The 26,445-nt window shown below is 36.6% G+C and overlaps 1 protein-coding gene across 1 annotated transcript in view; it reads right to left on the bottom strand.

The window, feature by feature from the left end:
- Window positions 1-26,445, bottom strand: part of LOC149839822 (golgin candidate 6-like) — a 50,859-nt gene that overhangs the window by 2,428 nt on the left and 21,986 nt on the right. The window contains exons 8-17 of the mRNA XM_090002833.1: window positions 16,110-16,163; window positions 15,926-16,021; window positions 14,773-14,823; window positions 14,614-14,703; window positions 14,335-14,448; window positions 14,189-14,260; window positions 4,447-4,632; window positions 2,619-2,722; window positions 2,221-2,269; window positions 365-430 (exon numbers count right to left, since the gene is read on the bottom strand). Of these exons, the coding sequence (XP_089858959.1) occupies window positions 365-430; window positions 2,221-2,269; window positions 2,619-2,722; window positions 4,447-4,632; window positions 14,189-14,260; window positions 14,335-14,448; window positions 14,614-14,703; window positions 14,773-14,823; window positions 15,926-16,021; window positions 16,110-16,163 (882 nt within the window). The remainder of the gene's footprint in view (window positions 1-364; window positions 431-2,220; window positions 2,270-2,618; window positions 2,723-4,446; window positions 4,633-14,188; window positions 14,261-14,334; window positions 14,449-14,613; window positions 14,704-14,772; window positions 14,824-15,925; window positions 16,022-16,109; window positions 16,164-26,445) is intronic.

Here is a 26,445-nt window from a genome sequence, read left to right as displayed (position 1 = left end):
CAACCTACATCAGTTGAACAATCCTGCTAATTAATGAAAAAAGCATCCACACTGTCATAGTCTGAATAGTTTGTTCTTTCAGAGAACAAAGTATCAATGAAATCTATATATAAATGTTCACACAAACGAAAGAGCAGTTTTACACTTGAATTCACTTAACTATCAAAGAAATCTATATAAAAACCTTCACAGAAATGAAAGAGCAGTTCTACACTTGAATTCACTTCTCCAATTCAAAAGGATGTTTTCATCTCTACTTTTTAGAACTGAAGATTTTTATTGCAAACATTTTAACCAAAATGATCATATCGATTTCAATACAAGATTATCCAAAGAGGAAATACATCTCTGATCAGACCCATACCCGCTCCTTGCATTGCAAATTATCTTTAAGAAGATGAGAAAGAACACTAGCAGCCCGGCAACAGATCTGCAAGAAAAAGATCATCAGCACAAAGATTTTTTGCATTTTTAGAGGAAATAAGACCTCTCAACAAAGGAAATAAACAGAGGAAAAACACATATACAATAGTTGATAAGAGGTCATCCCAAAATAAAATAGAACATGATATGGAGCCATAAGTTCATTAACTCAATTAGATAATTTTCTTGTGGCCAATCTAGTCCAAACTTCATCGCACATTTGTCGGTAGTTCAGACAAAAGACCAATTTGGATGTTAGGGTCAATATTTCTTAATTTATCTGAATGTTAGCACCAAGAAATTGACATTTTTTGAGAAAGAGTCATCACACACACAGAGAGAGAAACAACATAAGTAAATCCCACATTTGAGAGGAAACGTGAAAATAATTTTCCTTAAGTGTATAAAAAACACATTAAATTATTTAAAACACCAAGACAACTCGTCAAATTCACTGCCAGGTTCAGAACTTCCTGTAAAGGCTTATAAGATACAATATATATCAAGGTTTTAAAACTCGCCGAGTCAACTCGGTGACTCGGCTCGGCTCGGCTCTCCAGCGAGTCAACCCAGCAAGCTAGACTCGGCTGTGACTCGGCCTGACTCGGCTTGACTCGGCCTGACTCGGGCGAGTTCTGGAATGTTTAAAATTTGATTTTTTGAGTATTTCAGAATAAAAAAAATTGTAATATTATTGAGAATATTGTTGTTACTTTCTTAATGTCTTCAATATGTAAAGAAGACAATATGTGACTATGATCTAAGGTAAATGTTATTGGATATGAATCTATTTCTAGAAGCATCAGGCAGGACAATCTTCAGATTCAACAACAGCTAATTAATATTTTATGATCAAGTAGATTGCTGCTTTTATTATGTTCTACACAATTATATTTTTTGCAGTTTCTTTGCATAAATGCATTTAATATTTTGCTTTAAACTTTACTAACATGACTATGTAACAAGGAAGAATTTGGTTTTCTCCTCACACCTTTCCTCTTTGCCCCATCTTTATGAAGGCATAATAGACAAGAAACTGGAACAAAGTCATACATAACTTTGGCCTTAACATCCATAGAGTTCCAACATCTACTTGGTGCTTCTTTCTTGTCCTTTGAGACTTCATATTTTCTTTGTATCTCATATAGGCTATACCCCTTTAATCAGAACCAATTGTCCTCACCTTGCCTTATCACATCCAACAAAAATATCTCTTTTCTTTATAGGCATGTGCATTTTTAATGCATAAAGGCATCTATGTAACTGGAATAAATTGTGCTCTTTCATTCCACATTTCCAACTTATTGCTCATTAATGAACAATTTATCCACATGCTACGATCTCCTTATTTCAGTTCAACCCAAGATTCTGCATGGAGCCAAAAAACATCTCTTGTTTACTGAAAAACATGGTTTGAGACAAATTAAATATTGTTTTTCTTTTAAAATCAAAAGTTAACAAAACCCGGTCCGAGTCACCGAGTTGACCCGCCGAGTCACGAGTCAATAAAGAACGAGTCGAGTCCCGAGTCACTGGGTTTTAAAACCTTGATATATATAACCCATGAAAACTTATTGGTAATACAAAGGCAGCATATAATTGATTCTTTTTACAAGAGAAGCAGGTGGTTGATTCTTTTTTTTTTGTTCTTATTGACCCAAACTCTGCTGTGTCAGGTGCTGGACCCACACCTGCATCGCACCACATCGACAAGGGTGTTTTGGGGCTGCAGAAGCACCCACATTACATAGTTGTACATTCAGTATCATGTAAAGTGAAATTTCTGTTCACCCTTACCTCAAGATCGTTCTCAGATTCACAGACTGTGAGGCCATGCAGCAACATGCTGTTCCAATAAAACAATCAAATGTTTCACAAAATTTGGCAGGAGTAAAAGTAAAATTTATGCATGTTATCATCAAGCTGTAAGGTACAGACAGAGGAGCGACATTGAAAAACTGTCATGCATAACTTGACTGGTCATCGATTGAAAGTTTCTTCAGCTCAAGAGTCAGGTTAACTGACACAAAACTATGACATCAGGTTGCCTGTGTGCTCTAAGTCCCTAACACATATACACTAGCAAAGTAAGGTGGATTAGCATTTTTCCGCTTTGTAACACGTTAAAAAAAGAAATATCTTGTTTAAGAAAAAAAATGTAGCTATTTTCTTAAGGGAAAATTTTCAATGCTGACCTGCCAAATGGAATACGAACATCTTTGTCAAGTGCATCATGGGCACTAGTTGAAGATTCAGGCATCATTGTGGATGTTAAAATTGCCTGGCCATCTGGATTCCTCTACATCAAGAAATAAACATAGGTCACATTACACATCTGAGAGTTAACTATAGTAATTGATAAGTTCTCCAAATAACACCAGTCAAAAACTGATCAAGTAAAAGAAATTTCAAGAAAGGGAAAAGGGAAAAAGAAAACTAGGGATGATCCTTATCAAGAGTCATATCAAATGTATAACATATATAAAATTCAGTTACTTCATGTATAGTGAGCATATGCAGGGATCATGTAAAAATTAAAATTAAAAGGAGAAAATCAAGTGAGATGCTCAAGACATGACAAGCAACTGCAAAACGCCTAGATTGGAAAGAATGCCCTTCAGTAAGAGTGAAAACTTAATTGCAGGTAAAACTAAAAGCTATGTCATAGGATACTCCAATTCACTCTCGTGTCTTATCCTCTTATATACTGTTCTTAATAAAAAATCCAAAAAAATGGTGTGTCCAGTACCTTTTCTGTCGTGTTCTCATGACATAGACTAAAAGGTAGATGTCATCAATATTGATAACAGCTAATTCACCTCATCATGCACAAAACGAAAGTGGCAAAACATGGGAAGTTATCCAAACAATGTCAATATTTGCATGGTTATTCTGAGCAAAGTTTAAAAACCAGAGGCTTGGAATTCATTTCAGTTATTATTGAGTGATGACTCAATTCACTTGTTGACTCAGCCAGGTCACATCAACCTTTTATGTCATGCATGCACGCACACACACAGCCCAAAGAGTTGGAATACAATTGGGCTCTTATTGACTGATGAATCAATTGAGTCAAGTAGTTGATGCAGCCAGGTCATGTTAACTTTTTATCACACATACACATTCTATTTTTTGTGTAAAAAGTCTGTGGCGGTGTGTGTAAACCTAGTGGCACGATGTGCCAACACAATGGCAGGCCAGATCAACTTTGACTTGGCGAGTCAACATGTTACCCTTTTGATAGAAACCTGGTCAACCTACTGGGTTAATCACGTTAGTCGTTAGTTACTCATCCTATTTGACTCCAGGAGTCACTAAGTTGACTTGATGGCTTTTCAAACTAATTCTAAGCACATACCCACATAATAAGAGGGTCCATTGGATAAATGTCAAGACAAATTTAACATCCGCATGCTCAAAAGTTTATGAATTTAAATAAGAATCATGAGTAAAGAATAAAGACATTCCTAGATTTTAACAGAACAAAATTGAAAAAAAAAACACATGGAGAGTCATTCTTAAAACAACTGTTAAGACAATTAAAAATTACAACAAATGGATGAAAGGTGGACAGCAAAAGATTCAAAGAATTTGGCTAATGCGCTCTGCCTTCATTCAAAACCCATTTTTTTTTTGTTTTACATGTTTTTATTTGTGCAAATATTTGAAAGGTATGTCTGACAGAGACTTCAATTGGACCAAATATGATCTGATTTTGGACCCATGTCAGGGATAAAGTGAATAAGTGGAGGATAAACTACAAAGAAGCATCAAAGCTCAAACTGATTTAATAAGCCTATCCTAGAATTCTGAAAAATCAAATGGTATTCAGGAATCCCAAGCACTCAGATCCAGACTTGGATAGCATTTCACAGCTCAGGAATAAACCTAACAACAAAGCATGAAGAGGATTACATAGGCATCAAAATTACCAACTCGTGGAATCAATTATCAGCAGTGAGCATCCTGACATCAAAGGAAAATATTATCTAAACATAATGTTTGATAATTATAAAATATTACCTCGCAGAAACATTTTAAGATATAGTCAGCTGCCATTGATTCTTGAATATCAGATGTCTGTAACATGATTCGAAGAATGGCATTCAATGCAGGTTCTGCATGTAGCTCCTCCCCAATAAGTTTACTAGCGAATGTGTTAAGATTTTGAGGGTGTCTAGCAATCAAGTCACCAATGCACTGCATTGCCTGCAGAAAATGAAATATATTTAGCTACACAGAAGCTTAATAATCAGAGTAGGTTAACAGCAATTTGAAAAACAGGACTTCCAGGTTAAAAAAAGAATGGTCAAACGGTAAGTCAAGAAAGCTACAAACAAGTCCAGATTTCATAAGCAGAAGACTGATACTTGAAGGAGAATGAAGATGCATTTTTAGGTTTGACCATGACATCAACTGTTATAGAAGAGCAACATGGAGCAATATTATATAATAGAAGACCAATCATTAATTGAGAGAACAATAAAGTTCATATAACAAAACCAAACAAGTATTCTGTAGATTCTTACCAACAGAAAAGCACACTATAACACAAAGTACAATGCCTCTTTTTCAAATTTACTTCAAAACATAGCATTCATGCCTTCATAATGAGAAGCAGTATGGGAAGTCTTATCCAAAGCATCCACTGGATTATCTGTCACAATATGCAAAATATCGTGTTTGTGCATATCAATCACTATTATCCTTCTGATGACCACTTCTGGACATAGATCCATATTATGCTATTGAACCACTGGCTTTGGCCCACTCAAATGTACTCTTTTTTTATTTCAAGAGGATGAAAATATTATTATGAATTTCCAGAGTGTGGGTCAGGGCCACAAGTCATCACCAAAGACAGATTACAAAGGCCAGAGCCAAAATGGGAATTAAGAAATTACACTGTTATTTGGATGCAACTGTTTTTATGGTACTTATCAGTGTTGTAAGTATCGAACCATATTGAACGATACGGTATATGATACATATCATTACTATTGAGGTTCTTGATACGATACACACTCGTATCGCGATATGAGTGTGTATCGTACACGTATCGAGTGTATCATACGATACACCCCTGTATCGACCTGTATCATACGATACATGGCATATCATACGATACGGTATCGGCATACTTTAAAAGGAGCCAAAACTTACTTTTTCACTTTTGGGTTTTAAATACCTTTTGAGGGCCGACTCCATCTTTTGTGTAGAGGACATTAGAGGAGAACCCATGCACCCTAAGATCCGTGAGAGTGATTTGGGAGCTGATCCGTGCGCTAGAGAGAGGGCTTTTACAATTTTCTCAAGTGTGCATTTTCACCATTTTTTCACTTAAGAAAGTGAGTTAAGGTAAAAAAAAACTATTTTTTTCTTATTATTGACTTTTTTGGGGGAAGATGACATCAAAGGAACCGGCATGGCAAAAGGGCACTCAAGTAATGAGCGAAAACCGATTAAAAATCGAGTGCAACTATTGTCAAAGTACTTTTTTTGGGTGGTATCTCTCGGTTGAAGCATCATTTAGCTAGAACAATGTGAAGGAAATCCCTATCTCTTGGTTATTTAACATTTAATTGTTCATAAACTTGGTAATTTTGTTTTTGTTTTTGTTTATGTAATATGAAAGTATGAGTCTCGTGGCATGTTCTTAATTGCAAGATATTTAATATTTTGCATTGTTCTTGTGAGATATGCATGCAATATTATCTATGATTCTATATTAGTTGATGTTTGATGATATTTAAATGTTTTATATATGATTTTATGGTTGTATTTTGTACAATTCATCATTGTTTCATGTGCTATGATTTTTTAAAAAAAAATTGTTACTTTTTTATTTTTCTTGATTTTTATGGATTTTTTAGAATCTTTTTATTAAAAATTTATGGTATTTTACTATACGATACGATACAATCTTAATTTGGGCCCAACTGATATGGTAATGATATGATACTAAAAACCTTGGTACTTATAGCAACCTGGATAGATTCAATTGTAGGCTAAAGTCAGGCATGTTTAATATCTATGGTACCCGGACACTCCGTTTTGCCCTTTGTACTTGTGTTAACATGCATATCCCCGTGTCAACAAGCATCGACACCTGGACACGCCATTTTACTCACCGTACATACAAGTTTGTATTCAATTTATAATTTATAATTATATTTTCAGTTTATAACTTCAGATTTTTAGTAAATAATATATATTTTAGATATAACATATATATTTATGTGATATTTAATATATATAGCCATGTTCCCGTACCCACATTTTTTGAAATTGTTGTGTTGTACCCGTACCCGTACCCGTACCTGTACCTGTACCCGTACCCGTACCCGTACCCGTACCCGTACCCGTACCTGTACCCGTACCTGTACCCGTACCCGTACCCGTACCCGTACCCGGATGACAGTTTAGTATGTATAAGGTGGTGTTAAAAATGACTTTTTATTTGATAGATTCAAGTCTAGTTGGTGTTAGATACATAAGAACCATGAGTAAGACCTAGTGTTAGTCACATACCATTTTGTATATAACTCAACTACCAAGGTTGTGTATGGTTTGATTAGTACTAAGCTTAATCCAATGGGGTTGATAAGACCAACATCTATTTGGTTGGGTCTTGGTGGCATCCTGCTTAATGACTAGGGTCCCATGAAAATGGGGCAAAGGAATTTTTTCAAGTAATAGTTGGTGCCAGTGTGTCAAATCCAGATTGATTGCAGATATGGGTCAAACAGAACGGTATCTAGATTAAAGTATCTGCACAGATTTGAGGTACCAGTTGGATCTGATACAAATATCATTAGTGTATCAATGAGAGGTGGTGGGGGAGTAGAGGTGGGGTTTAGGAGGTGGTAGACCAGTTAGTGGCTCATCTAGCTGGAACAAAAATGGTTAATTCAGAGATAAGGCTTCATAATGAAACCATTGATGCAATTAAGTTGGCCTATCCACAAGGTAAATCACTATCCATTGTTTTGCCTCCATCTATCTTCCAACTTTAACACCAAGCTATGTCACATACGTGTAGGTATGGTGTTGGTGCAGGTATGGAGGATATATACATACATATAATGAAAATAATGCATAAATGAAAAAAGATATAATTGACAAGTGAAAATGCTATACTATATAATTTTATACTATGGAAAATAAATTTTATAAGTAAACAAGTGAGAAAAACCAACTTGAAAAGAAAAAACAAGAAAAATTGATCTGGGTATCAGATCTGGATTGGGTTCGACCAGATCCGTACCTGTACCTGTACCCACACATGTTGACACAGGTGCCTGGGCTTTCCAGCTATACCCATGTGACATAGACACCAAGCTTTCATCCCTGGTGCTCATCCGTTTCAAATTCCTGATCACCCAAAGTGGAAGAGGTTTTTCCAATGAAAAAAGTGGAAGATGTTAATGCATATCATTTTGGCTTCCTCAAGACTTCTGATCCCTCTCAAACATTCAGGGTTTTTACATGCAATGTTGCATCCTTTTCAGTGTTCGGGTTATTTCCTGCATGATTCCCTACGATCTTCTGAAGCTCTATTTTTGCATCTTGCAATATACCATAATTTCTGTTCTTTTCTTTTTGTTTCCTTTTATCTCATCCATATGGACACAAATTCTGGTTATGCTATTTTCCACATTTTATCCAATTCTTTGTCTTTTCTGCTAATATTCATTCTTCTCTCTTTTTCACTCTTTATTAGTGTTTTAGGCAGTATCAACCACTCTCCCCTCTGACCCTATTGGCAAAAAGGTACCATTTAGAGACATAATTGAGGGCTTTAAGGCAGGGAAATGAATCCATTCAGGATTTCTATGCTCGCTTTCAGCAGGCATTGGATGCCTTAGTTGCCATGATGACTATCTCCAAATGCGATAAATGTGATGAATACATGAATGCAAGAATCGTGATGTGGAGGCTAGAGACCAAAAACAAGTGATTGATTTTCTCATGGCTCATCACCCTGAGTTTGACGGTATACATAGGAGCATACTTCATCAATCCTTTCTCCCAATGTTGGCTGTATCGGTATCGGCCCTGTATTGTTTGGCTAACGATTTAGGTGAATCGGTGGATACTGATACTCAAGTGAATCGTTCTGAATCGGCCAAAAAATAACTAAAAAATATTATGTGTCAATTAGAAATAGACATGCGTTAAAGTCGTTAAAATAATATTTAAAAAATAATTTTAAGTATTTGTTTACATTTATTAAAAAATAGCCAATTCAGGGGTGAAGCGTATCGATTTTCTACCGATATGATACATATAGGTCGATACGCACTGATACTGACAACAATGCTTTCTCCCCACTTTGGTGCAGACATTGGGTGAGCTTCTCACAGAAGAAACTAAGCTCAAGTCTCTTAGTAGCCAGTCCCCAGCAGAGAGTGTGCTTGTTGTGACTCGTCAATTTGGGGGTAGAGCTGGAGGTAGAGTAGGAGGTCGGTCTAGTGGGGGTCGTGAAGACATGAGCTCTATCCAGTGTCATTACTGTAAGAGCTATGGACATATGAAGAACTCATGCCCAGTGCTTAAAAAAGAAAAAGGTGGAGTCGTAGTTATCTCTTCTGAAGATGATGCTTCTAAGGCCAAATCTGGCCTATCTGATGTGTGCAGCATTGGCTCTCAAGCTAGTGTGCCCCCCTTGTCGAGCTCAACTTATATTATGAGCAACACTCAACAATAGTTGTTAGAACAAATATAGAAAGCTTCAGCTTCTTGTGCACTCTGCCACTGTCTATTCTACCTCTAATCCTTCTCCTTCCTCTGGGTACTACTTATGCAGGTATCCTTTACAGTCGCCATAAGGGATTAATAGACTCAGGAACATCTTGTCATATGACAGCTAATGAGTCTATCTTAACCAATTGTCATCCTTGTAGGGATGTTTTTCGCACTGTAGATGGGACTTCTATGTCAATTTCTAAAGTTGGTACTATGTCTTCTACCTCTTTTCCTGAGAGTAAGATTAATATCTCACATGTTTATCATGTATCTTCTTTATCCATTAATCTAATTTTTTTTTAACAAATAACTAAACGTAATTGTAATGTTACCTTATCTCCTGTTAATTGTGTTGTGCAAGATCAGCTGTTAGAGAGGAGGATTTGATTTGGCCATAAAAAGAGGGATCCATATTATTTGGATTGGTTGGACATAAGCAAGTAGGGGAGAAATGAAGTTGGTTTGTGTGCAACTAGTTTGGATGAGTCCTTTTTGTGTCACCAAAGCATATCCAGCTCTAGGTTGTAGTATCTTGTCACCTCTTACAGTTTAGGAAAGTCAAAGCTTTTAGACTCGAGTCATGTACAAGAATGTGAGTCTTGTAGGTTGGCTAAGGGTCATGCCTTACCTTTTGGGGCTAAAAAGAGAGAAACTCAAGTCCATTTGAACTTGTGCATTCTAATGTATAGGGTCCATCTTCTATTTTGTCCAAGGGAGATTCATCATACTTTGTCACATTCATAGATGATTGTACAAGGTTTACATGGATTTATTCCATGAGAAATATAAATGAACTTTTTGAGATATTCAATAAATTTTGTGCAATGATTGAAAATCAATTTTCTATTAAAACCAAAACTCTTCTAACTGATTCAAGAGGAGAATACATTAGTGGTATGTTTGAGAATTTTTTGCAGGAAAAGGGAATTAAGCATCAAAAGACATGTCCCTACACTACTCAGTATAATGACACGGCTGAGAGAAAGAACATATACATCTTGGAGATCATTAAGGCCTTTCTCTTTAGTGGCAGTATACCTAAAGAATACCGAGCACATGTAATTTGTATGACAATTTATTAAATCAATTGTATGCCATCAGCAACACTCAAAGGTATATCCCCATTTGAAAAGTTATATGAAACAGTTCTTAATTATAGTATGATAAAAGTGTTTGGGTGCACATGTTTTGCATTGTTACCTAGTAGATACGGATAAACTTTCTCTTCGCACAGAAAAATATTGTTTCATGGGTTTTTCCTATGGCCAAAAGGGATACAAGTGTTATGACCCAGTAGAGAAGCGAGTTTGGATATCTAGACATGTTTTTCATTGCCTAGGCGCCGCCTAGGCGAGCTAGGTGTAGGGTCACCACCTAGGCATATGGGTCTAGGTGGTAGGGTCTTGTTTTTCCACCTAGGCTACCTAGCCAGCGCATAGGCCGCAGGAACATGGTTGTTAGTTTTTTTTTAATTGTATTTTACCTCCTTTTATTTCTTTTTCTTCTTCCTCTAGCCCCAAAAGCCTTCTTTTTTGTTCTCGCTTTTCTTCTGCTTCTTTTGTTTGTTTGTTTTACCTTCCTATTTTTTTCTTCTTCCTCCTCCTTTCACCCCTCTGTCTTCTCTTTTTCTTCCTCTTCCTCTTCTTTTTACTTTTCTCCCTTTTCTTTCTTTTTTTTTCTTCTTATTTTTTCCTTTTTTATTCTCCTTCCTCCTCTTGCCCCTCCACTCTCTTCATTTTTTTCTTCCTTTTCTCCCTTTTTTTCTTTTTTCCTTCTTTTTTATTTTTGTTGTTTACATGTACGCATGTGTTTTTGACACACACACACACACACACACACACACACACACACACACACACACACACACATATATATATATATATATATAATCTATTTTTTCAGTTATCTATCTATATATATATATATTTATATATATATGAGAACGGGGTTCATCCTGTCCCCTTTTCTTTGTCACCATTAAGACCCTTTAAATATCAAAGTTTTAAGTGTTTTATGCTCAATTCGAACCATTAGTTGTGTTTATCAATACTTATTTATTGAGAAACAAGCTTCGTTTCAAATTGATTTGACGTAAAAGTATGAATATTTTATCATGAAATTTTAGTACGATATCAACCGATGATTATTTTACCTCAAAATACACATATGAGCATAAAGATGCTTAATCAATTACATGTTCTCTATTCAACAACAATCATAAACACATTTAACGGTTCAGATCGAGTATAAAACATCTAAAAACTATGATTTTTGGAGGATCCTGACAGTGACCTAATGAAACAGAGGCAAGATAATCACCATTCTCTCTCTATAGAGAGAGAGTAATCGGATGTTGCGCCTCAAGTTTTGTGTATGTTCAATATTATGCAATTTCATGAATCTTGCGACGTCACACTGAATTACACACTTCATCCATAGTTACAATCATAAGTTTGTTACTAAATTTAACTATTTATTGTAATGCTTTTTTGTTTTTTTAATATTTTATTTTTTTGGTCCCGCCTAGGCCCCGACTAGTCCTTTCAAGGGTCTTCTGCCTAGGCTCCGACTAGCGCTTTTGACAACTAAGTTTCATGTAGAAGACAAAAGACAGATATATGGGGCTTAGGGGAAGGCAACTGGAGGAGATGGTAGATTTGGTTAAACTTATTCTAGAAGGGAAGAAAATATAGTGAATATACCATTTTTAAATCAAATTGAAGTAGAAAAGTAGGAAATATAGATGTCAATTATAATCTCCTTGCAGCTGATCTCAGTGAGCTTGGAGTTGCCTTTCGCATCTTTTCTGCTATTCAAGTACGTCGTAGTACTAGAGCCATTGTCCCTCCTACTCGCTTTGTATCCAATAAGTCTTTTACTACTCGACATCGTGCCTTCTTAGCTCCAATCTACTCCTATGTTGAGCTTAGTTCTTATGCAGAAGTAGCTTCTAAAGAGAAGTGTCAACGTGCAATGGCTGAAGAGCTAGAGGTTCTTGAAAGAATGAATGGTTGGGATCTTGTGCAACTCCCACTGGGCAAAAATGTGATTGGTTGCAAGTTAGTGTACAAGATAAAGACTAACGCAGATAGGTCGATCAAGAGGTATAAGGCAAGATTAGTAACCAAGGGATATAGCCAGCAAATTGGAGCTGAATTTGCTGAAACGTTTGCCTAGGTGCTCACATGACTACCATATGGACATTGTTTGTTGTTGCTATGATAAGACAATGGAATCTTTGGCAATTGGATGTAAAAATGCGTTCTTAAATGAGGATTTGGATAAGGTGTATATGGAACTCCCACCTGGTTATTCAGATTCTCAGGGCAGGGTGTGCAGGTTGAAGAAAGCTCTATATGGGCTTAAGCAAGCACCTCGTGCTTGGTTCAAGAAGATCAGCATGGTTGTGAAGTCCCTTGGATTTGAGCAAAGTTATTGTGGCCCTGTTTTGTTTGTGTCCTCGAATTGTGGGAAGTGTATTTTGCTTTTGTACGTTGATGATATGATCATCACAGGAGATGACGTGCAGAAAATTGTTGACACTAAAAAAAGGATTACCAACATATTTGAAATGAAAGACCTAGGAGATTTGAAGTACTTCCTGGGATTAAAAGTTTCATACTCAAGAAGACTATTTGTCACAACACAATTATGCAACAAATCTTGTGATAAATGCTCGACTAGCCAATGACTAGAGAAAGGTTATGACCCCAATGGAAGCAAATGTAAAGTTGTGAGGGTGAGAAGCTTGAAGAACCCAATATCTCATACGCAGCCCATGAAATCAACTAGTTTATGAGTGCAATGAATTTAGTTCATCTTGTTGTTGTACTAAGAATAATTTGGCATGTGCGAGAGATATTATGCACTTTGGGATGTTTTCTCAGCATTATCCTCTACAAACATTAGAGCCTATTGTGATACAGATTTTTGAGGATCGACCAAAGATCGTTTCTCAACTACTGGATTCTATGATTTACTTGGGAGCTCTTTGATTTTCTAAAAAACAAGAAACAGCTCCGAGTTGCCTTGTCCACTGAAGAGGCAGAATACAGAGTCATGGCTCAAGTCACTACAAAGAATCAGAGATCAAGATGACTCTTGGGGGAACTTGGTGTGGCAGTTTCTGAGATGACATCTTTGTACTGTGACAACATGAGTGCTATTCATATTGCTAAAAATCAGGAATTTCATGAAAGAACAAAGCACATTGAAATTGATTGCCACTTTGCTAAGACAGCCTATGAAGATGTGATCATATCATTGGAGTATGTGACTTCTAAGGAGAAAATTGCATGTGTTTACTAAGAGTTTAACTCTTATATACTCTCAGTCATTTCTCTCCAAACTTGGGATGATTTCGTTATCATCATCTGAAGTTTGAGGGGGAGTGTTGAATAGTGTAGTTTTTGTAATATGAAAATGTAGCATATCTTTAGTAGTGTGCTACCGTCTCTTTTATGTACATAACATATTTGTGAGGGAATTTTCGTATTTTATCAGTTGGTTAGAGAGTCAACAGTTTTTGTCTTTTTGTGTAACCATGAGGGTTTGACCCCCATAAAAGTGTATTCCTTCTTCTTTCTTGGTAATGAAGTTTACTTTATCTCTCCTTTGATGCTCCATCTTCTTGAGATAACGTGAGGTTCCTAGCTCTTGATAGATATTATGGCTTCCAAAGAGAACTCTTACAGCATCTCTAATGCATTATAGTACATGAACCAAGAATTAGTAATTGGCTAGCTGTATCCGTGTCTACGCAAGGGAGCCGCATTAGTTTATTACAAAAAAAATACATAAATATCCAAAGTAAGTTGTACAAAAATTTTGCCAAGCAAACTATAGTCTATTTAAGCCAGTCTGAGGTGCAATACAATTGCCATACAAAAACTGAGTTTGTTCAAACAATTACCAGATTAGCAACAGTATACTGCTAAATTGACTAAAAAATGAACATGATAGCATGAGTTTGTCTGGTGCATAAAAGTAAATCGTCAAAAACATGCCCTCTACTTACCAAAGAGCGAACTGCAACTGGAGCCCATCTGCTCTCAACTCCCAGCATCAAAAGATGGTCCAAGATTTTGTTCTGGATTATTCAAAAAACAAAAAGAATGAATCTTGTCCTCAACAACATAAAATTTAACAAAACATAAAGTGTACCTGTGCAAGGAATGTTTGATTCGACACTCTATTGGTATCTTTGACAGAATCTGCTTCAGGACCTCCCACCAGAAGCAATCCAAAGGCTTCTAACACACTGAGCAGGTTCACTGTCTACTGGCATGTTATTTATTGTACATAACAATGCAAAAATTAATTAGTGAGGCCAAGATATATCCCCATAACACACCCCTAATTTCCATCATACAGCAAAAGACAATCTTCTACATGACACATGCAACAATGCTAACCAGAAATGAGTGTAACTGCAATCCTTACCTTCTGCTGTGTGAAGCTGTAAGTGCTACCTTTCCGAAGCTTTAGAATTGATATCAGAGGTTCAATTCCCACAGTTTCCCTCAGTAGTATCTGCAATGAACTGCTATTACACTTCCTGCTGTAGACACATAATGTGATCAATATATTGAATGTACAAACCTGATTGGATGTGTTATTGCGAAGGAGATTGTTTAGTAACTCCATACAATCCTGTTTACCAATACAACCCAGTCAATCAGGAGGAACGAATTTGTGAAATCCTGATGGGGAAAAGAAAAAGAAAACCAGAGGATAAAAGCAAGAAAAGAAAGGATAACGGGGAAATTATTCCAGATTACACCTTTGTACATCATGCCTAAAGCCAAGCCATCCTCCAAGAAATGGTGGTAAGTCATTTAAAAAATAGGGACAGCTGATTTCCTTCAGGGATTAGGTGATATTATCATTATAGGAATATGTTAACTAAGCTCTAATACCAAGCAAGTATATGAAACAAAATTACTTTTTATCTATCTAATTTAAAGGCCTGATAAAAAAATGGCATTAAGGGGGTGGACAATTAGTCAGATTTGGACCTCATATCCAATCCAATGACGGTTTTAGAGTTAGACTGAATGGGTTCTTATCTAATCAAATCTAGGCCAAAATTGAACCTTGGAGGATTTCTGATTTGATTATACCAGTCCAGCCTGCAATATACATAAATATGCAAGACTTGACCTGAGGCTGCAATGAGCATTATAAACATGAAACCACTCAAAAGAATCATCATAAGATGTGCTTTTTCTGGCCAAAGAGTTCCCCCTTGAACCAGACAAGTATTGGAGCATGACACACCATATTGATCTAGGTCTGGACTTCCCAGATCTGATTTAAATATGATTCAAATCCAGGAACTAGTTGGTCATTTCAGATTAATGTTGGCCTTGATTGGAGTCATATTAATATATGTGCATCCATGTGAAATGGGCAACCTGCCAAACTGAGACTGAGATTACTGCCAGATTGCGATCAAGGAAGACAAGGTGGCAACAAAAATCTGCTATTTATTGGACGACACTTGCTCTTAAAGAAGGCATAGTGAAGATGGGCGACCGCTAACTTGTGTGGTTGTGTTGAAGCCATTGGAGCTGTGTGTGTGTGTGTGTGTGTGTGTGTGTGAGAGAGAGAGAGAGAGAGATGCTAGGGGTGACCAGAATTTCAAGTACAAACAATACCATAAGACCCAAAGAGTAAACTTAGAGCTTATCTGCAAATGAAACTTTTGAAGCTGACTAGATGTATTAACTAAGACAATCACATCCATGTCTACCTGCACAACAACGCCACCCTCAGAGTAGCCTTCCTCTTTAATTATGCTAAAGATCTGCTCAAAGGCACCTTCAAAGACTACAATTTTTTGAATTTCCTGGAAACAAGAACAATAGCAAATAACCTTTTCTTGAGATGCATTGGGCAAATATGCCATTCCTTATGAATAAGAATCAATAGCTCACCTCAGCTTCACGAGTTAGGTATGTTAGAAGTAACAAAGCTTCATTTCTTATGACCTATCAAGAAGACATGATGTACCAGAAAGTTAGATACATTGTCAAAATGTTTCCATAAAATAAATCAACAAAAAAATCCAAGGTAACATTCATGAACTAAAAATAGCAAACCAGAAAACTTCCCTGATGGATCTTGCAAATGAACAACAAGAATTGACTATAAATCATATAAACTATGGTAGATTTAACAGTTGAGAGCCAGTACACAAAGTTGCCAGGATCACCAGCCAAATGAATAATCCCACCCTCAAGGGTCGATGAAAAGTAATATCCAGAAGTTCAATAAAAAGAAAAGGAGAAATGATTTATTGGGAGAACATTGATGAGCAGTCAGCAACGATATGAATCTAAAATTGCAATCTGAAGATGGTAGATAAGTATACCAACCTAGTGTGAAGCGTAGATGCCAATGGAATTTGATTTGAACCTTTTTTATGATAACAAAAACACCTGAATTCCCTACCACGGGTCCCAACTTCAAAAAAGAATATCAGCAAGCATAATATTATGGAACTATTGTTCTATGAGCTGTGCTACTTTTAAGATCCTAGGCTTGCTAGAGTCACTCATTTAATCAATTACCCAAGCTCAAACCTAAAATAAAGGATGTGTAAAATCTTGGTGAACTCATTAGGAACTTGCCAATACTTAAGTATGTTTAAAAACATTATTATTGTGTATATTAATAATATTTATGTATATCACAACATATTTCCAATATGAATTGTGGTTTACTAATAATTAAAATGAGACAAGTTGAGATCCTTTTGGTGTTTTAATAAAAAAATCATGTTATTTGTGGTGTTACTTGTTTGGCTTGGCACAGGACGGTCATAAGTTGATCTCATTTTTCCTCTAGTTCATGAAAGGCTTGCACCCTGCCTTGAACTTAAATAACTAGGCTGAAGCGCAGTTCACTCCTTGTGGTGACTGCTCATCAGACACAATTTTCTGTATCCTTTAATTTTCAAATAAAAACACACACACACACACATAACGTCCATGTGTATGTACTGATGTCAAGCCAGGCTTGAACAACCCAACTCCAGGCTCAGATCAGTTTGAATGCACCCCTATGTCCCACACCATATTAACTAAATTGGGGACAGAAATGTCCCTAACAATACAGAGACCCTGCAGAAAGCATCTTTCCCCATTTTCCAGAAACCATCTCATCACTACCAACACTAAGGTAATCAAGGCCACTTCAAATAAGGCGAAAGTTGCTAACATCTGCTTTCGTTATAAATACTTTGGTAATTTGCTTTCAACAGTTTTTATCTCCAGTACTTTCACTAGTGCTTGAGGCATTCTAGAATATTACAGCTGACTGCAGACAAAAGTTGTTTGCATCATACCGTATCGTACAAAACATATCGTTACTATGGGAAATAATGATACGATACACACTCATATCGCGATAGGAGTTTGTATCGTATTTGTATTGTATGTATCGTAGATACAGCCTTGTATCATACTATATAGTACGATACAGGGTGATTGACATGATACACCTTCGGTGCACTTTAAAAAGGGCCGAATCATAATTTTTTTCTTTTTGGGTTTTAAATACCTCTTGAGGGCCGACTCCCTCATTTGTGTAGAGACCATTAGAGGGGTATTCACGCACCCTAGGAGTCGTGAGTGCGATTTGGAGGGTCAATCCATGTGCAAGGGAGAGGCCTTTTGCGGTTTGCTCAAGTAAAAGTGCATTTCCACCATTTTTCCACTTAAGGAAGTGGGTTAAGGTAAAAAAAAATTGTTCTTTGTTTCATTTGTGTATGATTGAAGTTGAAGGAGGGTAAGCTCTTTTCTTTTTTGATGTTTTTAGAAATTATTTTACTTTTAGTTTTTTTTTTCACCTCTAATCTCATTTTTTTGACCTTAGAACTCAAAATTTGTCCCTATGTGTGTTATTGAGTATTGTGTTACATATTTGTAGTGATTAGATTTAGTAATTCGTGCTCTAAGAGGTCGATGAAGGGTGGAGGTCGTGGAGGATGCCTCTTAAAGGATCCTACATTGAAATATTGTATACCAATTGACTTGGATATGTGTTTAAAATGAATAGTGATGTATAACTTTTGTAGTTTTATAATGCATCGAGGATTGTATAGATTTAAATGTATGTTATGGGGCATAACAACTCCACCGTGAAATTATATACACATCGCATTCATACTAATATTCGTGTTGAGTTTTTTACTAGTCTTATAGAAGACGATAAAAAAAAGGCACGAGTACGTGCAGCATTTGCCATAGGTGGTCCTTGATTCAGAAGATGAAGATGACCCATCATCATCTCAAGCCACTAAATGATGCAAAAAATGAAGGAAAACATTGAGATGAAGTTTGATACTGAAGATGACTTTTATTATATATTTCTGACTCTAGCTTGTATGCCTTTACCCTTAGCATAGCATTCTGTAACTGAAAAATGTAACTTTAACTTTTGTAACGAGTTATGAACACTTTTTGGCTTTTGAATGTATCATTATTTTGTCTTAACCAATTGTATTTGTGGTGATTAGATGCGTGACTGAACAACCAAATGTGTGGTTGTTTAATGTTTAAGAACATATCTATGTTTAGTTAATCTTATTACATAAATAAATTGTCTTCTTGTTATATCGATGTTTACTTAATCTTATTTCATAAATGCTTCATATGTGATTTTATGGTTGTATTTTGTGCAATTTTTTATTGTTTCACGTGTTATGATTTTTTTTAGAATTTTTTCCTTTTTTCCTGATTTTTCATGATTTTTTGAAATTTTTGCTAATTTTTTACGATAGGTATCTTATTTTGGACCCAACCGATACGGGTCACGATATGATACTTACAACCTCGCTGCAGACCAAGATCTAACAAATACTGAATACAATGATTTGACAGGAAAGTGTCATGGCCAGCACCATGGTTCAGGGACAATTTATTTTTATCCCAATTTCTCTTTTATAGTATATAATCCACATTTTCTCCCTCTAACGTGCACATTCCATCCTTTGTTAAGTATGTCATCTACAGTTACCTTTCTCCTTTCCATTTTTAAGCACCTCTGTCTGCTCCCTAAAACTCCCACTTGCAAGTCAACATACACCAAACATCATCATCCATAGCATTTGGATCATCTTAGCATCCTAAAGTTATGTCACAGATTCGTCCTGCTAGTTAGCATTGAGTATTCATAAGTTTTGCTATTATTCCCACATATATTATTCCCACATATCCAATTCTTATCTTACACATTTGTTTGTATACAGCATATACATCCATAAATATGATCCTGACAGCATTAGGTCTACTAAAATGGTTAAACCAATGAGAGGATCAAAATCTCAATCATCATCTTCATCTACCCTCTGGTCCAAGAAATATGATTTCACAAATTACACATTGAGGGCCCATTTGTTTCATTCTCCATGAAAGGGCCTTTCATGGGAAAAGGTATGTCTTTCAAAAAACTCCTGTCACGCTTGACTTTTCCCATGAAAACTTTCCCAGGGGAGGAGGCATGAAGGAAGTTTCAAATGAAAACTTCCCCAGATTGGGCCCGACACCTGACACACTGGACTTTTCCCTCCAGCACATTTTGTGTTTGTTTCATTTAAGGTGGTGAGAAAGGATGAGGCTCCCATTGTCAGGTTGGATTTTTCCAATGAAAAAGGGCATCTTTCCCTTGCAAAAAATGGGCCCTAAACTTTTCCAGTTGTCTTTCTCCTCAAAAGCCTCTTCAGTCACGAACACACAAAGCAAAGACACCTAACAATCCTCTAGGACTCACCGAAGTTAGGAGGCCAATCCCAACAAAACATAGGCTGGCTCAACTTGGAAAATGAAAAATAAAAAGGAAGAAAAGGCAAACCCACAAGGCAATCTACGCAGCTAGTTTAGCAGCAACAAACCCTCAAGCCAGGTACATATTGCATGGATGGATTCACAATTTATCACATAAATATTTTATCTGGGTTCACTTTAATTGGGTAAACCTGTCAAACCATCAGACAAAGGGGACAGAACTGGATACAGAATAGTGGAAATGGAGTTCTGCACCTTATCACATAATTAACAGCATCACGTGCGTTCAATTAACAAGATATCTTATGTGTAGGAAGAAGAAGATGACAAGTTGCAAAATTCTTTAACTGAATAATGTATGAAGCTGTAATTTTCTTGGTCGTGAAAAAGAAAGTGTAGACTGACCCCACGACTGAGAAGATAAAATATAAATCATGAAAGGGAAAAACCATTCCACTGAATATTACTAAGCTCCAGTAACAAAGTGATGAATGGAAAAAGCAAGAGAAATCAAAGGTTCCACAAAGAAGGAAACATAACAGAAGAAGCCTTCATATGGGTCCACAAAGGAGGTCAGCGAACAACTGTGACCTGGCCTACACAATACAATCCAACAGATTCCCTCTCCATGCCTTTAAAGAAAACAACTGACTCAATATTATAGTCACCCTATGAAACATAAGTGTGGATGCAGGTGCAAAGGGTGCGACACGGAAGTTTCAAAAAACTTGGGTGCGGGGGGTGTATATATTGAAATGAAACAAGGGTGAACAAATATAATGCCAACAAAGGGCTTATACACACATGAATCTAGGTTCAAATGAACCGATTACAATTTCATACTAGATGAAATATAAAACACCAAAACGCATAAAAAGTCTATTGAAAAAGAGAGAGAGAGCCTTTGTATAAAATACCAAAATGCTTCATAGAGCATTGCAATACAATTAGGGATAGAGCCTCACTCAAGGAGTGGGAGGCAGTCCAACAGTCATTGGACTGCCTTCCAACGGTCATAAGCAGTCCAACGACTAGTTGGACTATCTCCCAACAGTCATAATATGTCTGTCACAAAGTTTAAAAAACAAAAAACTAAAAAGAAAAACAAGTATTATACTTAGGTCCCTAGTGGACTGTACTACATGCAAAAAGACAGAAATACCCTTGTCCGTATTTGTATATATATAATTTTAACACTCTTCCTCAAACTTACGGTGAAATCACCAAAAGTTTGCTAAGAAGATACAAAAATCGGGGCAGTGGAAGAGCTTTGGTGAACAAGTCTGCAATATGAAATTTAGACTGACCATATGGCAACGTAATAGTTTCCTTCAAATATTCTTCGCGAACATAGTGACAATCCATCTCAATGTGTTTCGTTCGCTCATGAAATGTGTGATTGATGGCTATATAGATGGCACTTTTGTTATCGCAGCATAGTTTTGAAGATTCGTAGACATCAACACCCATATCGGAAAGTAGTACTCTCATCTACACGACTTCAGTGGTTGTGGTAGTCATTATCATGTACTCAGCTTCCGTAGAGGATAAAGATACTTTCTGTTGTTTTTTGCATCGCCAAGAAATAAGAAAATCACCTAAAAATACACAAAAGCTAGTAGTTGAGTGATAGTTATTGAGATCTTCTCCCCAGTCAGAATCAGTATAATCAATAAGATTTAAAGATGAAGAAGATGATAAGAATAGCCCTTTAGATATAGTTTTCTTGATGTATCGAACTATTCTTAATACTGCACTCATGTGGATCGCCGTGGGCGCATGTTGAAATTGACTTGCAGAGTGCACGACGTGCGCAATATCTGACCTTGTAATGGACAGCTACATTAATGATCTAATAAATTGTTGATAAAGAGTTGAATCATCTAATAACACTCCATCTTCAGCTCGCATTTTCGCATTTATCACTTCAGGAGTATCAACATATTTTGTGTAAGTGATTCCCGAACGCTCAACAATATCAGCTGCAAATTTGATTTCAGATAAAATGTATCCTCGTGGTGAATAAGCTACTTCAATTCCTAAGAAGTATATCAAAAAACCAAGGTCAGTCATATCAAAGGATTTTTTAAGCAAAATTGTAATATCTTCAATTTCCTTTTGATACATACAAACGAAGAATTATCAATGAGGTACCTGTAGATCTAACAAAAAGAGCAGTGTCAGTGTAACAAGATTTAAATTCAAGTTTTAACATCGTGCCACTAAACCGATCATACCATGCTTTAGGGGCTTGTTTAAGCCTATATAGGACCTTTTGAAGACGAAGAACCATGTCATTTTCAAATATCAGACCAAGAGGAGAATCCATGTATACTTTTTCATTTAAGTTTTCATTTAAGAACGCATTCTTAACATCTAGCTGATATATCAACAATTTTCTAATGGATGCTACTGCAACTAGAGTTCTAACTATAGTCATACGAGTTACTGGGGCAAAGGTCTCCTCGTAATCTATACTATATTCTTGAGAATATCCTTTTGCAATTAGCCTTGCTTTATATCTCTCAAGAGACCCGTCACTTTTTGATTTAATTTTAAACACCCATCTACACCCTATTGTCTTATTTTTGATAGGAAGAGGTTGAATTGCCCAAGTGTGAGCCATGTGTAATGCATCTAATTCAATTTTCATGGCTTCAACCCATTCTTTTATGTTTTTAGCTTCATTATAGTTGGATGGTTCATGATACAAATGAATGGCTAGAAGACAATCTCTATAGTTTGGAGAGAAAGACGAACATACTTGGAGGCCTATGTGTTCGTTCCGACCTTCTAACACTAGTTTCTTCAGTATTTGTTAGTTGATTATATCTTTCAAGGGCACATGGATGCTCCCCATTATTTCGTCTGTGAAGAAGATCATGAGATGGCTTGTTACTTGAGTCATTAATAGACTTGAAAGTTTTAACATCATTACCAATACCTTTATTGGGTAATAAATCAAATAAGAAAGCATACTCGAATTCTTCCTTAGAAACTTCAAAATCAAATCGATTGTCATTTTCTAAAAAAGTAACATTTCTAGAAATGTAAAGTTTATCATTTGTTTTATCATAACATCGATATCCTTTTTTATTATTAGCATAACCAAGAAAGTCACATTTTATGGCTTTGAGAGAGAGTTTGTTATATTTTTCAAGAAGCATAAAGCATTTACAGCCAAATACCCTTAGCCTTTTCAAATCATGAGAGATTTTAAAGAGTTTTTCAATAGGAGATTTGTTTTTCAATGTTTGAGAAGGCATTTTATTTATTAGATAAAATGCGGTTTGGGCGGCTTCAGCCCAAAATTGTTTTGGAATTTCTTTTGAAATAAGTAGAGTTCTAGTAATTTCAATGATGTGACGATGTTTTCTTTCAAAAATCTCATTTTTTTGAGGAGTACTAAGACATGATTTTTGATGAACAATTCCATGATTTTTTAAATATAGTTGAAATTCATTCGAAAGAAACTCTCCCCTAGAGTCGGAGTGAAAGACTTTAATGTTTGTTTTAAATTAATTTTTAACGAGATTATGAAAGTTTTTAAAACATGAAAAAACTTTGGATTTGAGTTTTAGTAAGTAAATCCAAGTATGTTTACTAAAATCATCTATAAATGTAACATAATACGAATAACCACCTTTTGACATAACGGGAGCGGGACCCCATACATCCGAATGCACTAATTCAAAATTTTCATATGACAGAGGTTCTGGATCCAAAAGATATCATTTGCATTTTTTTCAAGTATACAATCTTCACATAAAAATTTTGTATCTTTAAAAAAAAATTCAAAAATGAAAAAAGAGATAATTTGGATATACTTGGATGTCTTAATCTTTTATGTCAAAGATCCAGATTAATGTCTTTAACATGATTACAAAATGAGTTTTTTGGTAAACACATGAAATCCATGTAGTAAAGGTCTTCTCGTCTATGGCCTTACCTAATCAGCTTCCCTGACTGGAGATCCTGCACCCAACAAGCCTTAGATGAGAAGAATACTTTACAACCGTAGTCAGAAATTTGAGACATTAAAAAAAAGATTTAAATCCAATTTGGGAATAACTCACTTTTGGAACAAATTTTTTTTTTGAAATATCATCAAGGTTTCCTATGCTTTTGACTTTTAAAGAGGTACCATCGGCGGTTGACACACATGAAAAATATTATTTAGTGCAATCGGATAAGAGAGACTTATTGTGAGTCATGTGAAAAGAGGCACCCGAATCTAAAATCCAAGAAGTTTTACCTGTAAAAGAAGATGAAGAGATGGCGGTGCCGGATGTAGAAGGAGTGGCCTTGAAAATTTGTGAGACTGCCTCTGCTATTTGAACAAGGTTTAATTCATTGAAGTTGCTCCTTTTTCTTGATTCTTGAGGTTCTTCACTTAAGGCAGCCACTTTTTTAAATTTGGGACACTCAGATCTTATATGTCATGGTTCCTTACAATGATGACAGATAATTTTACCTTTGTATCCTCCTCCATTATGTCCTTCTCCATTGAACTTTTTCTCAAAGTGAGGTGGTTTATATGTTTTCACAAAGTTTTCGGGTCTTGCCATGGCAAGAACCTCATCATTAGACTTGCACATTACAAGTCTTGTCTCTCCTTGACAAATTTGAGCAAGGGCTTCACTTATAGAAGGAGTAGTGGCCCTATGAAGTAAGGAAGATCTTACTTGCTCAAATTTCGGTCGAAGGCCATAAAGGAAAGAGAAAGGATTTTCTCTTTCAATTTGGGATCTTCTCATATGAATAGTTAAAACTTCTCATTTTGGTTCCAACATAGCTAATTCATACCAAATAGGGGATAAGATACCATAAAAATCTCTTGCACTCTTATCTCCTTATTTAGAATTACGCACCTTATCTTGGAGATAATAGAGTCTAGCCATATCCTTTTAGATAAATGTACTTTTTAGAAAGCCTCATGCATCACATGCCTTCTTGAACTTTATGATATTGGTGGCGATTTTAAACTCCATGGTATTCATAAACCATGAGAGCTATGACACAGGAATTCGGCCAACCAGGTGTCGCACCCACGTCAACGCGACACGATGCGGGTGCGGGTGTGGCACCTGGTGCGGTCAACCTGACCCTGCCGGCACAAAGCAAGTGGCGATCCTACCGCTTGACCGAGAAAACAGAAGAGGTTGAAGTAGAAGAAGGTAGAGAGAAGAGACGATATACCTGTAGATTCACTGGCGAAGGGGGAGCCAGGGACGTCGGTGGCAAGGAATGGCCCAGGCGGGGTCGTCGGGGGGTTTGACAGCGGCAAAAAGAAGGCGACGTGGGGTGTCGGGCGATCGTCCAGGATCTCAGCAAAGGGGGTCGGGTGGTGCCGGAGAACCCAGTGAGGTTGAGAGAGTACGGGAGGCAGAGGGAAAGAGAGGCAGTCCCGGAGGATCGCCGGCGGAGGCGATTGCAGACAACAGAGAGAGGGAAAGAGAGCTCGGGGTTTCAGAGGGTCTCGCAGGGGGGGCGTCGAACTGGGGTGGTGGCAACGGGTTGTCGGCAGCGGTAATTGCCGAAGCACGGGGTCACCGGCGATTCGATCGCCGACGTCAACAGTGAAGGGGACGGAGACGGGCGAGCGAGAGGAGAGAGAAAAGGGGCGAGGGTTTTGCCCTTCGCCTCTCAACCTGCACCTTTTAAAAGACGCAAGCGAACAATCTGGAACCCGGGTCGGGCTCGGATCCGAGTCTGATACGGCAGACCAACATCGACATGTGTCCGACAAGTGTTCGACTTTTTTTTTTAATGAGGGCTTTACACATATGCTTGTCACAAAGATTAAGCCATGCATATGTAAGTATGAACTCATTCAGACTGTGAAACTGATAATGTTGTTAACTAATAAAACTTAAAAATTATATATATATATATATATATTTATTTATTTATTTTGCCGCACACCCCGCACCCGCACCCGCGCCCATATGACATAGCATGAGAGTATTTGTGCATTGCTTGCTTCCCAATCTTCCATTTTATTTCGATATTCTTGCAAGGCTTTCTCCTTTTCTTCTTCGGATAAGGCCTTAACTTGATCTCCTTCTCTTCTTGTCAAAATGAGTTGTGGTTCACAAGTAGAACCACTAACAAAACCCCATAATTTTTTACCCTTGATGTGATTTTCCATTGTCGTTGCCCACATCAAGTAATTGTTTTCATTGAGCTTGTAAGTAATGATGGTGACGGACTCTCTTTTTCCCATGATGAATACTTGAATATTTGAGTAGAAGAATGATCAAGGGATTGAAGAGAACTTCTTCGCGTGAAGTAGATACGTGATTCACCTTCTCTCAAGCGCTAAGCTTTGATACCATGAAATGAAACAAGGGTAAACAAATATAATGCCAACAAAGGGCTTATACACACACGAATCAAGATTCAAATGAACTGATTACAATCTCATACTAGATGAAATATAAAACAACAAAAGGCATAAAAAGCCTATTGGAAAAGAGAGAGA

The sequence above is a fragment of the Nuphar pumila genome, chromosome 4, assembly GCF_984573655.1.
Source record: "Nuphar pumila chromosome 4, dmNupPumi1.hap1.1, whole genome shotgun sequence".
NCBI classification, from domain to species: Eukaryota; Viridiplantae; Streptophyta; class Magnoliopsida; order Nymphaeales; family Nymphaeaceae; genus Nuphar; species Nuphar pumila.
This window is presented reverse-complemented; position numbering and strand designations above follow the sequence as displayed.